At 47.6% G+C, this 21,876-nt stretch overlaps 1 protein-coding gene across 3 annotated transcripts in view; it reads left to right on the plus strand.

Annotated features, from left to right (window-relative positions):
* The first annotated feature begins 217 nt into the window (after positions 1 to 217).
* Positions 218 to 21,876, plus strand: part of NOTCH1 (notch receptor 1) — a 99,454-nt gene continuing 77,795 nt past the window's right edge. For 2 of the 3 annotated variants that reach the window (XR_014003914.1, XM_081178638.1), the window contains exons 1-2: positions 218 to 733; positions 10,120 to 10,201. Coding sequence is in view for 2 of the 3 variants with exons in the window: in XM_081178638.1 (XP_081034764.1) it covers positions 652 to 733; positions 10,120 to 10,201 (164 nt within the window). In the remaining variant the exon portion in view is untranslated. Of the gene's footprint in view, positions 734 to 10,119; positions 10,202 to 15,902; positions 16,008 to 21,876 lie in introns of those variants that run through there. The other variant, XM_081178639.1, reaches the window with a different exon arrangement.

Genomic DNA, 21,876 nt, shown 5'->3' on the forward strand with positions numbered 1-21,876 from the left:
CTCGAGCGCCTTTCCCTCGCCCACCTAGAGGAAGGCTGAAGCCCCCTTTGAAAGGGAGGGAGGGAGGGGAGGTTCGCCCCTCATATACTAAGCAACCCCCGAGGCTACCCCGCCCCGCGACCGGCTGGTCCCGCCCCGCGAGAGGCTGTGGCTGGGCGCTCGCTCGCTCCCTCCCACACATACTCCCCAAACTTATCAGCGAAGAGGAGGCGGCGGCTGCGGAGGAGGAGGAGGAGAAAGTTCCTGTTTCTCTGTGCGGTGCGCGAGAGAAGGGCCGTCCCGAAGGAGAGCCCGCCGCGCGCCAGGGCGAGGAGGGGGACCGGGAATCGGGCGACGGGGGCTCCTTCTCTGCGCCCCACTGGGAAACTTCGCACCTGGCCCGGCGCGGAGAGATCCTCCGGCGGGGCGAGGGAGGCAGCGCGCTCCAAGGGGAGCTAGAGCGGAGAGAGAGTTAATAAGTGTCCCGGCGTTTCCTTTCGACGGGCTGCTGCAGCGCGGCGGCGCCCGAGAGCGGACCGAAGGGGCGGCCGCCTGTGCGGAGCCAGAGCCTCGGTGGGCAGGGCGGAGAGGACGCTGCCACCGCTGCCAACTTTGGGAGGCTGACCTTCTGCTTCTAACCCGGCGAGCCGCGCTCGGCTGGGGAGCGGCGGGATGCGGCCCCTTGGGGTGCGGAGCCCCCGCGGCTGCTGCTGCCTCCTGCTGCTGCTGGCACTGCTGCCCGCCTTCGCTCAAGGTAGGTGCGCTGGAGACGGCGACGCCACTTCGGCCACCTGTTGCGCTCCCCGGCCTGGACATCCTCTGGTGGGGTTCGCGGGACCTGATCCGGTGGGGGATGTGCTTCCTGGGCCGCTTTTTTCACTTTCAGGATTTCATGACGAGCGATGGAATGGAGGGTGGGGGCTGAACTGTCTACCTGGTATGGTCCTCCTATGCTCTGCACTGCAGGGGGTTGGACTAGATGACCCTTGGTGTCCCTTCCAACTCTACGACTCTACGATTGTGTTTGCAAGCGTCTCCCTTGCCCGCGGCGTGGTGGTGCTGACGTTTAGGGCGATTAAAACAAAACAACGAGCCGGGCCTTTGTGTCGGCTCAGAGCAGCTCAGATGGGAAGCCTCCCCGTGCAAGCGCAGTCTACCCTGAGGGTTCCTTCCTGCCCTCCGCGCGAGTTTTCCAAGCTGCCTGGCAGCTGGTTCAGGCAGCGTCGGTGACCTGCAGCTCACCTTAAAAGGAAAGAGGGCAGGATTTTCTTTTCTTACTCTCTTTACATATTTATTTGATGCAAAGGGCGCTTTGGGGTTTGCAACAAAAGTGAAACAAAACCGAACAGCTAGGCTGCTTGGGGATTTTTTGCTTTTGCGAGAATGAGCGAAGCAGCTCCGAAAAAGTTTGCAGAGGTGTTGGTTTCCCCGGGCAAATGCAGCATGAGCCTGGTGTTTTACTGGGAACGGCAGTCTTTCAAGAATAGGAGCGCGCGCGCGCGTGTGTGAGAGGAATCCCCTCTCCAGCTGCTTTGCAAAACTTTTCGGCTGCCCCCTCTTTCTAGGAAGTGGGAGTCTCCCAGCACCGTGCTTGAGCAAATGCGTACACAGTCCTGACAAAATTTGTATGGGGAGAGAGGAGGGAGAAGAGTTGTATCTAACAAAGCTCTTCTCGGAGTAGACTTTGATTGCAGGGGGTTGGACTAGATGATCCTTGGGGTTCCCTCCCAGCTCTACCGTTCTGATTCTACACTCACTGAAACATAACCATGCCCATTCATTTCAGTGAGTCTGCTCTGAGCAAGGCTGGCATTGTAGATGTCCCCAAATCATTGGATATCTGGTCCTCTGCCTCTTCCTGGGCCTCCTGGGAGCACAACTACAGTTTTCCCCCTCCCATCTTGGAGAGGGGACTTCTTTTGCAAGCACCCAACCAACCCAAACCTGGGTTTGCTGCATTATAATGTGTGAAAAGACTTGCCTTCTGTTTGGTAGGAAGCTGTGAAAGGCCAAACTATTGTCTGCATGGTGGTTTCAGATTTAATTGGGAAATTTAGGACTCTGTCACAGGTTAGGGTGCTTTTTCTGCGGTTGAGGGGGGTGTTTCAACTTTGTGGATATGCGTAATATTTCCTGTATTCGCACCCTTGCCTCTCTTTCACCTCCCTCTTCCTTTTTATTTTTTGCTGTGTTACTTTCGGGGGTGGATGTCACAAGCTGTTTCTTGTGCTCTTGTTCTGCAGAACTCTTGTGAATCTTTGGTGGGAAGGGGGACAGTGGAATGAAGAACCTGGATGGGGCAGGAGCGCTAGACTTGGAGATGGGGCAAAAAAGTTTTGCACAGAGCAGGCTGTTCTCACTTTTCTCTGAAGCGCCTCAGGGCAATCTGTTTTGGAGACAGAATTTTAACTGGAGAAGTGGAGACAAAGGAAAAAAGGCTGTGTGTGTTGGGTGAATGGAACTTCTCACCAGCTGCCTGATTCATTGAATGAAGTCGTTTCAATTTCAAATCAAAGTGTGCAGTGGGGTGCTCGCTGGACAATTTTTCTCACCTTGATTCATATGTTTCGCTGCCAGGGAACGGTTTGTGATTGTTGCTGCCGTGATGCTGTGTGTGCTGAGAGTATATAATTCAGGGCACTTGCAGAGGTGTGTTGGTTTAGCCTCTGAACAAAAAACAAAAACTAAATTAAAGATTGAGTTTCAGGTTTCTCTGTCATACATGCTGTGGGTTTGGAGGAGAAGGCATCCTTGCCTTTGCAAGCACCTTGAAATGGGGCTGTGGGGGGTGGGGGTGGAGAGAGAGATCTGCTCTGGGGTTTGGTGGGTGGGATCCTTAAACTATCTGGACACATAGATGTACACACACATCTCAAGCATAGCTCTCTCTGGATTGGAGCTGGGAGGAGGCTAGGGCTCAGATCCTGATTTGGATCCCTTAGTGCAGAATTCATCAACTTTGTACTTCCAGGACTGCAGAGTACCATCATTGGGCTTAGCCCAATTATGAGAATCATAGGAAGCTATCAGGCAATCTTGTCCTAGCCCTACCTGGAAAGTCCAGGGATTGAACCAGGAATCTTCTGCATGCAAAGCAGTTGCTCTACCACTGATTTACAGGATGATGGGAGTTATAGCCTAACCACACGTGAAAATCCCGAGATTGAAGGGGGTTGACCTAGAGACTCCAAGCTCAGTCACTCAAGTCTCCCATCAGTGTCACAGGTCTTGGTCTCTCTTTCTCTTTTGGTTGCCAGAAGGAGCCTTTCTAGCAGGGACATAATTTGCTAATAATTTGAAATGGTCAAGCAATTCAGTAAATGTTTTTTGGAATAAACTTCTGGTGATAGTTGGCATGGATTGACCCATGTTAGTGAAAGTGATTCTCTCCCCACCCCGCACTCCAGCCCCCTTACTTTGGAGCAGCTTGTAAATAGTTTCCAAAAGTTGTTGGCCCAATATCATCCCCTACCCCCCAAAACCCTTGCATTTCTAGTCACCCAGAAATACCTTTTTTGTCCCCACAGCCTTGGTCTTTCCTGGTTTCCTCATACCCAACAGATAGTGTCATTTCAGGAAGACACCCCCTCCACCCCCACTTTGTGTCATCAATGTCTTACATTCTGATCCTAATTCAGTTCTCACAGTGCCATCGATTAATTAACTGTCTTTTTTAAAAAATGCATTTATATCCCACTTTTTTTTTTGTCCAAGGAACTCAAGGTGATGTACATTGTTCTCTCCCCTCCCCATTTAACCTTCATAACAACCCTGCGAGGTAGGTCAGGCTAACTTAAGGTCACCCAATGATCTTTATGGTCAAGTGGGGGATTTGAACCCTGGTCTCTTGCAGGTCCTAGTCCAACATTCTAACCCCTATGCCATGCCCACACTGGCTCAGTGGCAGGGCAGAGGGTGCCTAGAAGGCTTGCCATAACCCTGAGATTTGCAGAAATAATCATAATAAAATCATAAGGGAGAGAAGGGAATTCCTACAAGGCTTCTTGAAAAGTTTTGAGTGTGGGTCCTGAGCCTGATTGATGGTTAAGGGGCGGGGCTGACAGCTGTTTGGGATGAATGGAATAGAAGAGGAGGAGGGAGGAAGAGACATAGATATGGAAAAGGGTAGAGCTTCATTGGCTAGGTAGCTCATTTCCTGGTTCAACCTGCGATGCTATTTTTATATCCCTCCCGGAGTGGAAGTGATTAAACTTCCCATAGAAATCAGCAGAGAAATCAGAAGATTTTACGTAGCTGGGATTGGGAACCTATGTTTCCATCACACTCAGGCACCCAAATGGAGTATTATGATTATGCTCTTACTGACTGCCTTTATATCCAAGGAGGAAAACCAAGGAGCTCAATGTGGTGTACATGGTTCTCAGTCTTCTAATTTTATCCCCACAGCAACCCTGTAAGTAGGCTTAGAGGTACTGACTGGCCCATTGGCCCAAAGTCGTGAGCATCATGGCTGAGCGGGAATTTGAACCCTGGGCTCCCAGATCCTATTCTGTGATTCTAAGCATAACACCACACAGGAATACACAGCTTGCATGGAGAGTCCTGATTGATTTGGTAATAAAATTAACTGGCCCATGAACAGAAGCACACTACAGTCCTAGCACTTTGCTGCAGGGCCATCACAGTCTATATGCCAATCCTGATCTGATTCACATAAGAGGGGCTTGTTTGATCAGGCCAGTGGCCAAACAGACCCCTTCCCATGTCTGGGTTGTGTGTGCATGTGCAATCTTGGACCCAGGCAAACTGATAACCTCCCGGTCTCTCATAGAAGCTGGACTGTTTTAGCTTCCTTAGCAACTGAAAAAGTCAGGACCTTTGTTCCTGCTCAACCCATCAGCTTTTGAAGCTTCACCACCAGGAGCATTGAGACAATAATAGGTTTTTCTGTGGGATTCCCAAGAATATCTCGGGTGGTGGAAGGAAGAAACTAGGAGGCAGGAGTCTCCATTACCAGAGCTGAGGGGCAAAGTTCTAACAGGGAGTTGGGGGTGCCTTCCCCATGCTGCCCCCCAGGCAGTTGTAGAGCACAGCAGAGATTAAAGCAGGTATGGGCAACCTGTGGCCCACCAAGTGAGTCTACAGTCTGGAGGGGGAGGGCACCATGTTGGTTGTCCATAGGTTAAACTGGATGCTCTTCCAGCTGAGTTCGTTGAGTGGAGTTTGGGATTCAGTTGTGACAAGCAACTGGGAGCTGTAACAAAATGTTGCAGCGTAGGGTCCTTCTTTTTTGGATTCCAGTCAGGATACTCCACCCAGCTGTACCCCCTCCAAGAGTCAGGCTGCGCCCCATGCCTACTCAGCACACTCAGTGCTCACTGGGCTGTTGGGTTTCTTTCCCCCTAAAACTTGTTTGTGCTATGTTGGGACTATGGAATGTGCTTCCACAAGATGTACTGGTGGTCACCAGCTCGGATGGCTTTATATAAAGGCGATGAGACAAAATTCAGGTTGGATTGCTATCTGTCATGGATGCATTGCAGGGGGTTGGACTAGATGACCCTTGGGATCGCTCCTGTGATTCTATGCAGGAGGATAAGGGTACCAGTGCCTTCCTTGTTGGAGGCAGTATGCTTCTGAAAACCAGCATTCCTGGGAACCTCAGAAGAGAAGGCCGCTGCTGCGCTGAGGTCTGCTTTGTGGACTTTCAGTAGGCACCTAGATGGGCCTCTGGCCCGGCCCAGTAGCCTCTTCCCATCCCCATGACAGGCCCATAGCTGTCAACTTTTCCCTTTTTTCAAGGGAAATTCCCTTATTCCAAATAGGATTCCTCGCAAGAAAAGTTGACAGCTATGTACAGGCTACTTCTGGAGCAGGTCCTCTTTCAGTATTCACACATTTGGTGCAAGCCATCAAGTGGTTGTGTGTGCACATGTGAACCGCCCCTTTGGAAGGGCCTTCTAAGGATCTGGGCTGCCTGAGGCCACCCTTTTCTGGTGTTCCTGTGTGCAGCAGAAGTCTGCAAGTCACCTTAGTCATCATGCCAAATAGTAATTTCACCTCTTGCCTTCCGGGAAATGGAGGAGGAACAGCTCTCTTTTTTTGCATACCTTTTGGGGTCAGTGTCTAGTTTCGCTCTGTGTTTTCTCCCCCCAGCGGCAGTTCCAGCTACACACAGGCCCATCCTCCACTTTCCTTCTGAGCTATCGGTAACTAGAGTGCCTGGTTGAGGTTGCTCTCTCTCTCTCTCTCTCTCTCTGTGTGTGTGTGTGTGTGTGTGTGTGTGTGTTATGTCTGTGTATGCATGGGTCCTGAAGAGTGCTCTCTCCCGACTCAGTCAGGAGCATGTAGGTGTTGGGTATCAAGGGGACTGAGCCAACCCCATCAGCTTGTAGTAAATACAAGAGGTATCATTGGCTTTTGACAATGGGCAGCTCTGATTTCACCCCCTCCCTTCCCGCTTTGTTTGGGGAAGGCCCAGAGCTCTGCTCTGCAGCTGTTGCTTTTTCCCACGAACTCGGACCCGCCTGCTTTACAACTCTCTCTTATCCCGGTCTCTGTTGGGCTCCTTTTGCAGACACACTGCGATTAAAAAAAATATATTCATGAATATCTGAGCAGCCAGACAATTCAAAAATAGCTTTGTAAGAGAGTGTGTGTGTGTGTTTGTGTGTGTGTTCTGTGAGCAGGATGGTGGCGGGGTGTGTGTCTGCCCTCTGGAAAGAAAAGAGCCTGAACTTCTATAGCTGTGAATGAAAGACAGGTTTTTGGCTTCCTCCGTCCTGAGTGGTGGGCTTTCTGGAACGCAGCCGTGCCCCGGCTGCAAGGATGATCTCCCGCCTGAATGTTTTTGAAGCAGTAGCTTAAAAACTTAATTGAAATACCAATACTTTGCTAATTTGGGGGAATAGTCACTGCCCCAGCCTCTTTGGGACAGAGACCAATGTTTCAGTTTCTTGCTTATGCTCACCTCACAGTGAATGTGATGGAAGCGTCATATCCATTTTTATTTTACAGAGAGGTGCTGAGCTGAACTCACCTTGTTGAAAGCTAAGCCATAAGCCAGGGGTATTTTGTTTATTTAGTTAGTGAAAATCCTTGTTTTCTGGTTTTAGAGCACTTGCAGCCAAAAAGACTCAGAGTGGCTTTACATGCAGTCAATAATAAACAACAACAATAAAACAAAACATTCTTTACCTCAGTAGGCCAAACAGCTGGTTCACAATCTAAACTTCCTTCATCTTTTGTCTCAAAAGCAGCCTTAACTTAAGGTATAAGTGGTAGCCTATAAAGAGCAGAGCAGTAATAGGGTTTTGCTTGGTTCTGGTTTGCTTGTCTGAGGTTCTCCTGGCTAAGTGTAGCCTTGAACCCAGGATCCCAAGATTCAGCCATGCAGGTAAGTCTGCAGTAGCAGCCCTGCCCATAGCACATGTCTCATGTGACCCATCAGGGACCTAAAGAGAAGAAATCAACAATTCTTTTCTGATGAGCAAGTACTTCCGTGCCTTCCAGGCAATCCAATGAATGAGCATTTAAATTCCACTACTGTTGCCATTGTTATACAACGGCAGAAGTTAAGCAGGCAGCTCTTTGCTTCAGTGAGCTACCACACAGGTGGGGAATCTCAGGCCTAAGGACCAGGTGTGGCCCTCAGGACTCTCTCTTCTGGACCACCCACATTCACCAGGCTGCATTAAATAGCCCTGCACTGCCCTCTCCTTAAGTGCTCTTACCTGGCTAGCTCTGGTGTCCTTAAACCATGATGGTGCTGCTTGCTTGTGTGGATGGAGAGAGGTGTGTGTACAAACTTCTGACTTTTGCATGTCTACAACAGAGTGTACTGTTCAGATGTAACAGCTGCATCTGTCTGTTCTTCCCACTTTTTTCCCTGGCCATGCCCTCCTCTGATATGTGGCCCCCCCAGAAGGTTGGCAATGAAAAATTGTGGCCCTTGGGAGCTGAAATAAAACTCCCTGTCCTTGGCTTACTAAACGATGCCGGCTGGCTTCTCTTGCACCTTAGCCACTAATTCAGCCTTGTCTCGTTTGCTGCCTTAGAACCCCATTGGAGAAGAGCTTTCTTGCTCTTTTCCTTTTCGCAAAGTGTGTTTGGCTTAAGACTGAACAGTAGCAGTTGGAGCACAGGTACCCTGTGGCCGAGTCCTGACATTTGAGGGTCTGATGCTGAGCTTGATCTTCTGAGTAACCACCGCTGACATCATTATGGGGCTCCAGCAGGGTGGCGTGAACCTTTTTCTATTAAAACAAAGCCCACGCTTATGTGCTTTGAAACCATTGCTGGTCAGACATGAACTTCCTATTTGCAGGGAAGTAGGGCAGATTTTGGGACTGACAGCTCCACACCCATCCTCTTGCCCATTTAAAAAATGTGGCTCATGCAACAGCCAAGAACACAATATGGTTGTTCTTTGGATTTGGTTTGAGAATCAGACTTGCAGCATTTGCTTTTCAACAAAACTGGCCCTGAGGTCTCTCTGTTGGCTAACCAGAATTATGCTCAGCCAGGATGCGCCTTGTTGCAATGCGTTACTGCTGGCAAACCACAACACGTTCCAGTTTGTGGATCTTATCTGTAGGGCTGTGCACGTTTTCCCTGAATTGAGTTAAGCATAGAATTTGGCATCCTAATTTTTCTTCCTTTTCAAAACATTAAAACAAAAAACCCACCCTAGTCCTCATGGTTATGGAGGAAAGTCTAGAACTCTGCAGGGAGAATCAAGAAGGAGATCTGATGTGGCTCGAAATTGTGGGGTTAGAGCTGGAACTTGCCATTCTGCACAGTTCCCACTATCTTTGCTTGCCCCTCCATCCTCTTTTAGCTTCTTGGGGAACTGGGACTCTGGTTCCAAGCTAAATTTGCACAGATAGGAAGCATGGGTTTCATTGCATCATTTGTTTTAACTGCATATTTTATTTTAACTGCACTTTAACACTGACTTGCAATTAACACATTCAAACCTGGATCTCTAGCCTGCTCCAAGGTGGCAGAGGTGTCTTTGGCTGTGTTTGGGACCACGTGCAAGCGAGAATGTCTTTCCACACTTTCATTCCACGTGTGGCTTAGCCCGGGTGGTGCTGAACTTAAAGCACAGGAAGTGTTCAGAAAGAGACCTTTGGTGGAAAGAGGCCTCTCTTCTCTTCTCTTCTCTTCTCTTCTCTTCTCTTCTCTTCTCTTCTCTTCTCTTTTGCCTGACTGATGCTGAGTTCCTACTTGTTGCATATCTGTAGTGGAAGAAAGTGAATCGTGTAGAATTAGAAAAACTGAAGGGCTGTAAAAAAATTCCCTTTCTTTACAAAGAAAAATGCCCCTCTTTGCAAATCTTTGGGTTGTTTTCAGTTCCTAAACTGAATTGCAAACAATTGCTGCTATATCTGAACTTGTTTCCTTTTTGCTTATTCTGTGTTTACTACTCTCCAAAGGCTTGGAAATAATGCTTTCCTTTTCTTTTTTTAAACACATTTATTTGATATTAAAACAAATGATAACAATACGTTCCTCACAAAATCAGGAGTTAGACTACAGCTTTGTCCACTGCCATAATACCACAGAATAATCACTCCTTGCAAATAATAAACTAGGGTGGAGATAAGCGGCAGGCGGCTTGCGGTGACCTACTCCATAAACAATACATTGTACTCACTTAGCATTCTAGGTTGGTTTAAAAAAACCAAAAAAAACCTGAATGCTGCCACAGTCAAAGAAATATAATCATCAGACCTCTTTCCTCTCAGCATTAACAACCCCACAAGGTAAAGGAATCCTGTCCCCATTTCACAGATGGGGATCTGAGGTTGAGGCAAGGCCCAGACTCAGGCTGTTGGCTAACTTAAGAATGAAGGTGGTCTGAAGTTTCTCAGGTTTCAGGATTCAAGTCCTATGATCTAAGCCTTGTCCTACATTGCCTTTTCAACCAAATTCCCAAATACAGTGGTACCTCAGGTTAAGAACTTAATTCGTTCTGGAGGTCCGTTCTTAACCTGAAACTTCTCTTAACCTGAGGTACCACAAATGGGGTCTCCCACTGCCGCCGCACGATTACTGTTCTCACCCTGAAGCAAAGTTCTTAACCCCAGGTGCTATTTCTGGGTTAGTGGAGTCTGTAACCTGAAGCGTCTGTAACCTGAGGTACCACTGTAACTCTCTGCGGTCTCATTGCAGGCATCCAGTGTTCCCAAGCTTCGGAGTCCTGCTTGAATGGAGGAAGGTGTGAAACCTACCCCAATGGAACAGGGGTTTGCCGGTAAGTGCGAAATTATATGCAGTGGAGGTGTGACTTCTGGTTTACATCCTCAGACCTGGGGGCCAGATGTGGCCCTCAAGGCCTCTCTGTCTGGCCCTTGGAACTCTCCCCAGGCAACATACACCCGGCTTTGCATCCCAATTTTTTTCCGGTGGCTTGGAATATGTCCTTGAATTCTGAGGATACCCTCTGCTTGTCTGGATGGAGAGGAGTGTGTAAAAACAACAACAACAAATAACCCTTAACCTACTTACAAAGGTATAACTTAAAGTGGTTGTCCTGCTCACTTTTGGCCCCACCTACCACTGGCAGTATGGCCCTTGGGCAGTTGCCCAGAAGGCAGTGTGGCCCTTGGGCTGAATCAGATTCCCTACCTGTTTTGGTTTTAAAAAAACATACATGGACTGATGGAAGCTAATCTGCAACCTGGTTCTGATAGGCAGAAAAGGGCTCCAGATTTTAATAGGACACTTTACATTTTGAGTTTGAAGTCCAGGATTACAATATGGCTTCCAGAAGGAGTTAGATAGCCTGATATTACATTGGGGTGTGCCTATTAAGAGGGAGACAACTTTTAGTCTCCACATGTGATAGATGTGACGCTGGGAGCCAACAATTTCCTGCCATCGCTCCCAATCCCCACCCCCACTAAGAGTTTGGGGATGTGCATCTTCTATTAACTGCTGCAAACACAGGCATATGTGTGTCTGTGTGATATGAAACAATGCTGTGCTGATGGGAGTTTGCAGTCTGGATCCTTGGGAGCTGAACCTGGGTTCAAGGTGCAGTTCCATCTGTGGAGTTGCCATTATCCAAAGTAGTTTCAACATGGCAGCATGCATCTAAGAGCGATCGTGAGGACAACACACACACACACAAACACACACACACACAGAGACCTTCCCCTTTAATTCATGCTGAACTTTGTGGAAGGGGAAGGAGGCGGATAATTGCAATTTAACTGAGCAACCCTAAACTATCCATGTCAATTGATCTGTAATTGTGTATGGCCCTAATGAGTGTATGTCGTACTTGTGCTCTGTGCTGGGGATTAGAGATAACGGGTTGAGGGACAGAGCCTCTTCCAAGTGGGAATAGCCAGCCCTTGTCTAGATTTTGGATGATGAGCATAAGAAGCTGCCTTGTGCTTTTAAACCGCTGAGAGTTTTTGCTACTATCAAGCAGTATGTGTGTTTCACTTAAATAAATAAATAAAAAAATACTAAGTCAGGCCATTAGTTTATCTGGAACAGTGTTGTCTGCAGTGGCTGGCAGCAGCTCTCCAGGGTTTGGGGATCAGGGGTCTGTCCATCTCAGCCCTGCCTGGAGATGCTGCTTGGGACCTTCTGCATGCAAAGCAGTCTCCCCCCCACTCACCCAAGTACTCCTAATGTTTCTGAAGAAAGAGATGTCAGAAGCACCAGTTGCTGGGAATCACAGGAGGAGAGAGTTGCTGTTGAGCTCAGGTACTGCTTGCAGGTTGCTTGCCATCGGAGCACTGTTGCGAACAGGATGCTGGACTAAATGGGGACTCCTTTTGACCCATTCCAGGATGCTTGCCTTATGTTTCTGTGAATTAAGTATGGAAATAAGCAGCTGCCTTATATGCAGTCAGACCATGGATATTGTCTGCACTGGCTAGCAGTGACACTCCAGGTTTTCAGGCAGGGATTTCCCCCCAGTTGCACTTGGAAATGCCAGCAGCTTTATTGCAGTGCCACCAAGTTCCCTACAGTGAGGAAAGTTTAAGAGCCTCTGAGCTTCTCATGGGCTTCCCCAAGTGATGGCTGCAGGGAACAAGTTGCCCACCAATTAATGTGGGGTGCGGGGTGCGGGGCGGACGACCCAGCATCTCCTCCACCTCTGCTCTCTTTTCTTAACCCTTCTATAAAAGAAAAGCAGAAGGCAGCAGCCTCTCTGCCCCTCCTGTCCCCAAATGCATGTAGCCTCAGGATATGTTCAGTGGAATCCGCTGCTTGCAAGAGTCCTGGAACAGAATTTGATTGAGAGCTGGATATGTTGAGATTGCTTGTTTTGGTGTGTTTTTTTTAACTCCACCTGTTGGAAGCAAATGTGAAGGCTCTTTTAAAAAGGGGGGGGGGTGCGTCTCTCTAAGGAAGCAGCTCTCCCTACAGGCATTCCTAATCCCAACTGTTGAATGGCAGACTTTTTCGGTGCAGTTGGGAATTGAGGGTGGGGGATGGAAAGCCTGCACCTCTCTGTCCCTTGTCTGCTCCACTTCTTTAATTTTGCCCCCACATTTGGCGTCTTCTGTTTGCTCCGGGGATGATGGGCGGGGGGGGGACAGGGGGAGAGAACCCTTCAGCAAATTAATCGGGCACATGAGCAATTTAAGGGACAAAGGCTGGGCGCCTTTGTGAGCCGCTAATGAATGCGCACCGCACAGTCCCCCCCCTTCTGCAGAAGCTGTAAGGACGCTTGACGCTCTAAATCTTGTTTTCTTTCATTCAGGGAGTGACAGCTGGGATTCGGTCGAAATTCAGCAGCTATTGTTGCGGGATGCAGATTAATGCTATGTGACTAATCACGGAGGGCTTCCCAGAATGCATAACTGACTCCTCTTCCCCACCTCCTGTACCCTCACCCACCCCCCATTCTCACTCTCTCTTCTCTGGGTGTCCCCCCCTCCCCCAATTTCTCTCTTTGGCTATTCTGCCCCCCTTACTATTTCTTCCTCCAAAAAAGAAGCCTTCTTGTATTCCCCTTGATTTACATTGGGTGTACAGATGGCAGGGGAATCTAATTAGGCCTGAGGCGTGTGAGCTGTGGCCGGGGTGCGGGGGGGGGGGGCGTGCGACGTTCAGAGGACTTCCCACTTGTAGAATGAGCAAGGATGACAGTGGGAGAACGGAGCCATGAATTTCCTCCTGGTGTCTCAAGCCAGCCTAGAAACCTCTGGTCATGTCATATATATATCAATATTTGGACGGCTTCCAGTGGTCATCATCATTGAAAGGGCCAAGCAGCGATGTGGAATGGAACCTTTTTTCCTGTTTCATAAAATTTGCTAGCAGTGATCACAAATGGAAGCAAGCCTTCAGGAGCAATATTGCTAGGCAACCTTCAGCAAGTTTGAAAGTTTCCAACTTTTTAATTTTTTCAACTAAATATGAAAGTAAACAAGTAAGCAGGCTGCATTAGATGGTGCACTCTCTCTGTGTTGGGTGTCAGAACATTTTTCAGTTGCAACCTGAACAAAAATGTTCTGATAAAAATCAAGCTTAAGATTTGCCTAGAGAAAATGTTTTCCCGTTCAAGGTTTTCTGGGGAAAGGTCTGCAGCCCTGAGGGCTGATATATTTGCATGGCTGCCCATTCAAGCCTCGCTGTGTATAGTTGGACAAACGCAAATGGCATTGTTATATACAGTTTATTTATTTTATAGCATTTGCAGACTGCTTTTCGACCACTGAGCCTGCCAAAGTGGGTTATATACCATCAGTTAAAATAAGACATTAAATCCTTTGGCAGGATTTCTAAGGTGCTGTTGTCCTGGACCACAATCTCTGGATAGGTGAGTGGGGGGAGGGACCTTTCAGCTTCCAGATGTTGCTGAACTACAACTCCCATCCTTCTCCCTGCCACATTGGCCACACTCTCTGGAGCTGGTGGGAATTGTAGTTCAGCAAAATCTGGAGGGCCAAATACTCCCCCACATCAGCCCTGCAAGGAGGACCAAAATCTAGGAAGCAACATGTGCCAAAGTTGCCTCCTCTTTTGCTCTTTCTATGCATGAGCACTGACTGTCTTCTGCATGCCAGGCAGCTGCTCTTACCACTGAGCCAGGGCCCTACCCTTCCAAGATGTTTCTGTTACACTGTATTTTGTGGACAGTGTAGGAACTTGGATGATGTTTTCAAGGCAGCAGCAGGAATTGAAACTGGGATCTGCTGAAGCGTTTTGAGAAGAGAATCATGTCTCAGTGGCCGCAGTGTGCAGGAGGTCTCCTCAACTTGAGAATCTTGTTTCCAACTTCAAAAGTCAAATTAAAACTCTCCTGGCTGCCTTTGGTAAATAGGAATCACATCCAGGTGAACTTTTTTATATACTGTAATGTTTGCAAAACAATTCTAGATAACAGTGGAAGCTGCTTTGTAGATAAGACCTTTCCAAAAAATGGGGTAAAAATAAATAAAAATTAATGAAAGATAATTTTAGCCACACTATTTTGTTCTTACTAGATTATATGCCCATAGAAAGAAAATAGCCAACTTTTTAAAATAGATAAATGGAATAATAGTCCCAGCCCACCTGCTTAGAACAAAGTTTTTCCCTTGCATGTGATGATCCGTGTTCCGTCATCCTTGCAAAAATAGCGAGAAAAGCACATAGAAACCAGAAAGCAAAACTGTCTATCTATCTAGATATATAATATGATAAAAACAAAATGAGTGCTTGGAGGTGGCAGGGCTGGTCTTGTGCCAACAAGCACTGATGGTAGCTTCAGCTTTTTTCCTGCAGAGTCCTGTGGCTTTGGGGTGGAAAGTGCTAACTGCAGCTTTGCAGAGGAAAAAATTGGGCCCTCCACTTGGGCTAAATGCTTTTTCCCAGATCAGATGGAACGGTTTCTGTAGGGATCATGTAGCTGTCGTAGGTACCAATTAGACCTTGGCATCTCTGTCTCTCAGGCTGGCATCCCCACCACAGATGAAAAGGGACTTGCTTATTTATTTATTTGTCTTGGGATTGTGGTGACGCGGCTTGCCACTTTCCCAGGAACTCCCTCAACCCGCTGGCTTAGTTAGAAGCAGATGGTGCTATTGGGGGGGGGCAGGGTTTGGATGAGTGATTGGGTAGAAGGATGTGCTCATAAACTGGCCCAGAGTTGGGCTGGCTTATGTGTGCAGCTCTGGAGCCCAGGTGATGTGAACATACCTGCCATCGGCCTTGCATGGCAATGGCATCCCCATTTTGGCTGACAGGAGGTTTCTCTCCTGCTGCCGCAGTTGTCTGGGCCACAGTGAGAGTCAGGTGGACAAGCGGTGTGGAAGAGGATGGGGAGGGGCTTTTTCCAGTGGTCATCCTTCTAGGTGTGGCCCCTTGGTAGTTGCCCAGCTAGGCCAAACCTTGGTTCTAGCAATTTGATCTTATGCCTATGTTGGCAATACACTGCGACTTGAGCCCCAAGAGGAGCAGGGTGGCCCAGCCAAGGCGGCCCATTTTCGCAGAAGGCCACTATGGAGAGAACAGCTTTTTAGATGGCTGGCCCTGTTGGCTACTGGAAATGAACGGAGGCCAGGTGATTGGGTGATGATTTGCACCTCAAGGCATCATTTTCAGAAGTGGCAGCTGCCTAGAAATTAGATTCTGATGTTTGAAACTGATCCTTCATTCTCGTGAGGGGGGATAAAGTTGTGAGGTGCTGCTTCTTGTTGTTTCCAACCCCACCAGCCGGGCAACTGCCTCTGCCTCCCAAGCCTCCGGCCATGGAAGGTTCAAAATGGGTGCCAGCAGCAGAGGACAGTATGTCTGACATGGGATAGCTATTCTCTGCCTCCACAGTTTGAAGCAGAAATGGTTCTGAATACCAGTTGTTGGTGACTGCAGGAGGGGAGAGCACAGCTATTGCACTTGGGTCCTGCTTTTGGGCTTCCTATTGGGGGCATCTGGCTGGCCAATGTGAATAAAGGATACTGGACTGGATGGGCTCCCTTGGCCCAATCAAGCAGGCCCTTCTTAGGTTCTTAGCTTTTTGCAGGGGTTGCTTAACACTCATGGGTGTTGCAGAGAAAACCATACCAGACGAGGAGAGTAAGTAAAGGACCTTGCATGGAAAGCTTCTTATGGTGAGGAGTCCAAAGCCCCTTCTGGTATTGGGTTTCTTCCCATCCAGCCCTGGGGTTATTTAACGCCATTGTTTAATGCTGTGAGAGGTGGAAGTTTTTCTGCCTGAGTTTTTTCCTCCCGTTTTAAGCTGCTGTTAATTCCATCAAATAACAGCAATGTGGGGGATGGGGTGGGCAAGAGAGAGAATAGGGACTCTCAGTGGGCAGGAAAAGGATGTGGTGTTAAAATAGCCAGAGGAAGTCCATAAAGGAACAGGGAATAGTCTTACTGGAACTGGAACTGTTACAGGTCCCACATAACACTCATTCCCATTTTTAAGAAATCAGATCTTTTAATGTGGTGGTACCTGCCCTTCAGAACTCCTTGCCTACTGATGCCAGGCCAGCCCCTTTGCTGTACACCTGTTAGAAACATTTTTGTTTAGGATTTTTTTAAAGTTTCACATAGCATTTTTCAAAAGTAAAATGCTTACGCTTGTGAAAAAACCCTCAAAAGTGATTTACAAAAAGAATAAAATTATCAGTTAAAACAGTTAAAAATAACTGTTAAATTTTTTTTTTTAAAGTAAGATCAGCAATAAACTAAAAACTGGATTAAAACACACATCAGCCATTCTACATATTGGCATAGGACTTGCCTAAACAAAAATGTTTTTAGCAAGTGCCAAAAAGGGTACAGTGAAGGCACCTGCTTGATTCCAACAAGCAGGGAATTTCAAAGTTTTCAATTGTTTTAACTGATGATTTCATTGCTTCATATATATTTTTTGTAAACCCCTTTGAGGTTTGTTTGCCTTTTTTACCATCCATAAGTCTATGAATGTTATGCAATAAATAATAATTTTTAAAATACAAACAATAAGTGAAACCTAATTTGGCTGCCATTCTTTGTTGACAAGGGTGCCTCCTCTGCTTGAGACAGGGTGATCTTTTGCTTCAACCCAGAACTGAACTACAAGCACAGCCATTTCCTTCGCAGCTTCCTCTTTTCTGTGGCTCTGTAAACTTAAATGGGCATTTCTGGTTTTGCAGAGAGAGATGAAATGCATTTGTGGCGCTGCTGAGAGCAGCCCATGACACAGAACAAAAAAGCAGTTTGGTGCTAAAGGACTGGCTTCCGGTATCGTGGGCCTGTGTTCATTATTATAAAGAGACGGCAAGTGGAAGGAAACAAACACACCCCTTCCCTAAATTCTATTCCTCAGTTGGGCATGCAGCCCTGCCTTGCATCGGGCTGGTTTCTCTTCCCCCAAACTTGCAAGGTCTAAAGTTAAACCAAGATTTCATGAAGATTGGATTAGACCAATTCATGGAGGACTTTTGAGGGCAACCGGCCATGATGGCTATGCTCTGCCCTCCATGTTTTGAAGCCACAATGCTTCCAAATACAGTGGTGCCCCGCAAGACGAATGCCTCGCAAGACGAAAAACTCGCTAGACGGTTTTTGAGCTGCTTCGCAAGACGAATTTCCCTATGGGCTTGCTTCGCAAGACGAAAACGTCTTGCAAGTTTGTTTCCTTTTTCTTAACACCGCTAATACAGTTGCGACTTGACTTCGAGGAGCAACTCATAGAACGCGGTGTGGTAGCCTTTTTTGAGGTTTTTGGTGATTTTTGAAGCTTTTCCAAAACTTTTCCGACACCGTGCTTCGCAAGACGAAAAATTCGCTAGACGAAAAAACTCACGGAACGAATTAATTTCGTCTTGCGAGGCACCACTGTACCAGTTGCTGGAAACCACAGGAAGGGGGGGGGAGTGTGGGGCTGTTGTGTGAGTATGTGTGGGGCTGGCCCAAGATCACCCTGTGAGGATTGTGGCTGAGCTGAGATTCGAACCCAGGGGCCTCCCCACTGCTAGTCCGACATACTTAAGTATTACACCGCTCTGTCTCTCTTGCTTATCTCAGTCAGGGGACAGTCCAGCTGCATTGTATAAAGTGTTGGGTTTGGCATAGAAACATTGCAAGCACACACACACAAGCTCTGGCAACATCTTGTGGCTTCTGTGCCTTGCAGCAGGGAGTGTGAAATTTTGGTCCCTGTCCTAATTCCAAAAGAATTGACACCTCTTTGAGGTTCTGACAGCCTTTTGGCTCCTTTCCTAGGTTGGGCGCTATTTGGAAGTGGGATTGGGAGAGAAATCTACTTCATAGCCTTGTCGCCTTTTGCTGCTGGCAGTCTTTGGATGCTGAGCACGTGCAGCTGTCCTTGGAGTGACCTGGAATCGGGCAGGGATCTGGTAGAACAACCCTAAGTCTATCCTGTGGGGGTGTTTTGCCTAAGGGGAGATGGCCTGTGCCCACTAAACTCAGAACTCTGGTCCTCTGACGCTGAACCCCCAGTAGCATTCTGACCACACTGACTCAGGAGGCGCTTTTAGGAAGCCAGACTTGGAGAGTGGGGAACCTGCACACTGACACACCTACAACGTCCACAGTTTCGTAAGATGCCTTCTAGCAAGCCAGACCTTTGGCCTATCTAGCTCAGTACAGTATTGCCTACACTGGCTGCCAGTGGCTCTCCACATGCTTCTCCCAAGGCTTCCCCTCTTCATCTTCTGTGCTCCCATCAGATTCCTGGCCCACACTGAATAGAATGGCACTTCCTAAGTGGGGTGGGGGGAGTCCCTGGACCTGCCGGCTATCTTGCAGGAATTTTAGATTGAGAGCGCCTGGGGGGAACTTCCAAAGGCTGCATTCCACACCCCTCTTATCCATGGGAAGGAGGACAGAGTTGACTTATTCAAAGGCTGGGGCAATAACTCATACTGATGAGGCAGTGCCCCCCTCATCCCCTCCCAAGAAATGAGTGCAGTTTACTTTGCAATGTCAACAGCTCAGATTCAGTACAGCTCAGTGGTTCCCTTTTCTTTTTCCAGGCTACTGGTTTCATAAACTCATCTGGCATGCACCATACCCTATCTTATAAGAAGCATTAATCAGAACAGCAGTTTACATGATAATTTTGTTGGCATTGGCTTAGGGGTGTGCCTTTGGGGGTGAAGTCAAAACTGTGGAAAGCTTACAGTGCCTGCTATAGCTGTAGAGACAAAATGGTAAGAATTAATTTCACATTTATTCCAAGTCTGATAGGCATTTACACCTCCAGTGCCTCCCTGTCACCCCTTGCCTCTTAGTACTCCCCGCCCCCCCCCCCCGGGAATCCCACCTCCCTGTTTGTGTCTTGGTCTGATGAGTGTTTTGCACTGATTCCTTGTTCTGCCTCTGCTTCTCTTTATCTCCACCCCCCCACCCCATGTCTGAAGTTATTCAAGGGTAGAGTTCATCAAAGTTGAAAGCAATTAACTTCCTGGGTCTGGGTTGCCATACCTTTTTAGTGGAATGACCAAGGAAGGTTTCAAGGAAGAGGGATTGATGGTGAGGAGTTGCATTTTAACAGAGAAGTTTCACGCTTGGCTTACCTGCAAGAGTTTACAGGCACGTAAACCAGTGCCTTCTTTAACAAGTTTTTTCCTCTTTGCATGCTCCTTGGACCTGTATATCTCTACCCTACACACACACACACACACACACACACACACACACACACACACACACACTTATTCAGGTGGCATTTATATGTCTAGAAAGCCGATTTGTACCTTTTACAAATTATGCCAAAACTGCATCCTCATCTCTCTCCCTTTCTGGGAATCACAGCTAAGCCAGTCATTTGAGGTGCTCTGGCAAGAAAATGCGAGCCCTTCATAGCTTGGGGGCTTTGATGGAACTGGCCGTTCGTTCCTCTTTGCTCCAGACACACAGCTGGTCACGAGAGTCTGGTGCAACAAGTAGAAACACGAGGGGGGGGGTTGGCTTTAATTTCTGACTGTACTCTTTTTGAACACTGGGCTCATCCAGACTTCAACTTTCCCCGCCGCTTTCTCTTGGGGAAATCCAATCTTTAGCACTGAATTGGAGCAAACAGCAACTGGGTTTCCCCCAACTTAAAGCTAAAGAGCAAGTTTTCCCTAGGAGCGGAGCAAAACCACTTGGACCCATAGTTAGAAAGCTTGGGTCAAGTAGAAAACTGCTTGGACCTGTGCTTTCTAGGCACAGAACAAGCAGAGCCCATGGTAAAGAAACAGGTGGGAAAGCAGGAAGGTATCTTCCTTGTCCTGGCTTCAGTCTGTATCTTGCAGAAATGTTGTTTGGAGATGTGTTAGGTCTGATTGGATAGAGCTGAAGAGAGACCCCTTGACACTTGTTGTGGCCTGGAAGAATTGATTGCCCAGAGGAAGCTGGCAGGGAGAGTTCAGAAACCGCCCCCCTGCCCCCCATCCAGCTGCCTCCTCCTCTTCAGAGTCAAAGGGCAGAGGGGTGACAGACTGCTTTTCCTCACAGTGCCTGTTGTTCACCATGAAAGGTGGGTTTCCAAGAGACCCCATGGAAGAATGGCAGGAGGGCCAAGACTCCCCTCATTGTCTAGAGTCTGTCAATAAGGCCTCATGTTGACACATGGGCTTCGCTGACTGAATCTTGGTCTGAGGAGCCGCTGACAGTATGCTCCCAAGCCCAGCAGAGAGGATTTCTTTGCTCTAAAAAGTCTGCTTGTTTGCTTTAGGAAGTGGCAATTGTTTTCCCCGTCTTGCCCACCAAACACAACCAGAAGCTTCTCTTATAATAGTGCTTGAGGAAAAAATAGATAAGACCACTTGTTAGCACCCACCTTGTTTTTATAACTTGTTTTAAGCGGCTTTTAATGTTGTCACTTGTCCTGGAACCTTAGGGTGAAGGATAGGTAATAAACAGCAAAAACACAAAACAAAAACCATGTTAATTTCTAGTGGTTTGCTTTTATACTTATGACTGTCCGGAGTTCTCTACTTAACCCCCTTGCAAATGTTCTCTCAGTTGATTGGTATGCCATCTGACTCATCTGCTGATGAAAGATTGTGCAGTTTTTTGTTTTTGGTGACAGCAACTGTTAGGAAATAGTTAGTTTGGTTTTGATGTCAGTCCTTGGGCCACATGTTAATAGTTGGGGGGTAGTCTTGTCTCAAAAACAGAACCATTCCTCCATCAATGCTCCACAGCACCACAAAGCAGCCTGAGATCGGGGCCACATTTCTTAACACTCCCCTCCTCCTCCTTTAAATCACCCCCCACCTTGCTCTTCCCTTTCAGAAAGTCTAGACCAGCTAGCCCAGATACAATTGCTCCAGCTATTGCCCTACAGCAGTGCAAAATTAAATCCATCAGACATCCAGATCCAAGTTTATTAAAACACTCCAGGATGCCATGGGGGGGGGGGAGACACAATTAAGCAGTGGCAAAATGCAAGGTGCAAGTTATGAATGGCAGACAGTGTTTTGTTTTGTTTAAAAAAGAACCCTGCCTCTTTGGTTGTGTTTGCGGTCCCCCCCAACCCCCCCCCCCACCATTCTTAATTAAAAACAAATTGCAGACAGAATTGCGAACTTTTATCATCATCAACAACAAAAACCCATGTCTACCATTTATGGTGAAAGTTTGGGAGTGTTTCTTTTCCAATTTGTGTGCAACTTAGAATTGGTTTTCTTCCTCCACCCCAAGTGGGGCAGGGAGGGATGTATGGAATAAATCCTCAGTGCTGTTATGTAGGCAAATGTCACCCAAGTTTTTTAAAAAAGTTTTTTTTTTAAAGAATTGGGAGTCCCTATTGTAATGAAAAGATAGTACAGTCCACACTGATAAAAGGAGTGGGGGGAGAATCACAGTTTGTGTCTGTCTCTGAATGGGGCGGGGGGGGGGGTTGGGGTTGGAAGAGAGGAACTGCTTTTGAATGAAGCATCTACAAGGTTCCATTCACAGCAGAAATACTCCTTTGCCAACTGAAGGGATTATGAATGATCATTAGCATCCACCCCCTTTTCTTTCTTTCTTTAAAAA

Source organism: Podarcis bocagei (assembly GCF_964188305.1).
Source record: "Podarcis bocagei genome assembly, chromosome: Z".
Taxonomy (NCBI): domain Eukaryota; kingdom Metazoa; phylum Chordata; class Lepidosauria; order Squamata; family Lacertidae; genus Podarcis; species Podarcis bocagei.